Genomic DNA, 1,033 nt, shown 5'->3' with positions numbered 1-1,033 from the left:
ACGAGAAATATTATTAAATGGTAAAATATACAAATCATCTTCATTGAAAAAAAAAAAAAAAAAAAAAAAAAAAAACATACATTTATATATTTTTCACTTTTTTTATAACTTTGTTAATTTTATCGTTTAAAGGTTTGACTAAATAATTATTCCATAATGAAGTTAAATTATTCTGGTTAGTAACTTTACTAACTGTCTCATATATTAAATATAAATAATTAAATTTTGGAGTAATTAAAATAATATAAATAGATAAGTGTAAAAAGCACCACACAGATGAATTAATTTTATAAATAATTGTTCCTACTAATGGTGTTATCATATTTTCAAAAATAACAAAAAAAAAAATATATTTTAGATAATATTCTACCATATCATATTTCTTATTATTCCATCCATGAAAAGAAAGCCCAATTGGTAATAAATAACCCACGAGAAATATTATTAAATGGTAAAATATACAAATCATCTTCATTGAAAAAAAAAAAAAAAAAAAAAAAAATAATAAATAATTAAAAATATATTAATAATAAGATTATTTATGTAAAATAAAATTTATATATATAAATCTCCAAAAAAAAAAAAAAAAAAAAATGTATGTCAAAATTTTATATAAAATTATTCATAAAACTGATGTAATTAGGTTTTAGTTAATTTGTTATTATAATAATAAAAATATTTTTTATATAAAAATTAAAACGATAAATATATATATATATATAAAAATATTAATATCCAAACAATTTAATTAAATAAAAAATTTTAAAAAAAATTAAATTTCTAAATTAAGGTTAAAAAAAAAAAAAAAAAAAAAAAATGTGTATAAGTGGTATATTTTTGTTTTGTTATTTTTAATTTTAATAAAAAAATCACTGTACTTGATCTATTTTTTTTAATTAAAACTTTTTGTATATGTATTATGTAAATTATTATTTCTTTAACATGCGTAAAAAAAAAAAAAAAAAAAAAAAAAAAAAATTACAAAAAAGATACATTTAAGAATAATTAAATAAGCATATAATGTAAGCATATG

The 1,033-nt window shown here is 14.2% G+C and overlaps 1 protein-coding gene across 1 annotated transcript; it reads right to left on the bottom strand.

Moving 5' to 3' along the window:
* Positions 1-82: 82 nt before the first annotated feature.
* Positions 83-469, bottom strand: PGAL8A_00343900 (conserved Plasmodium protein, unknown function; the record flags this gene model as incomplete). The annotated part of the gene is made up of 1 exon (XM_028672478.1): positions 83-469. One exon carries the CDS (start codon positions 467-469, stop codon positions 83-85), a length of 387 nt encoding a protein of 128 aa, XP_028529026.1.
* Between the last annotated feature and the right edge of the window lie 564 nt (positions 470-1,033).

The sequence above is a fragment of the Plasmodium gallinaceum genome, assembly GCF_900005855.1.
Source record: "Plasmodium gallinaceum strain 8A genome assembly, contig: PGAL8A_v1_98, whole genome shotgun sequence".
NCBI lineage: Eukaryota > Apicomplexa > Aconoidasida > Haemosporida > Plasmodiidae > Plasmodium > Plasmodium gallinaceum.
Note: the sequence above shows the minus strand (reverse complement) of the source record. Positions and strands in the feature narration are given on the sequence as shown.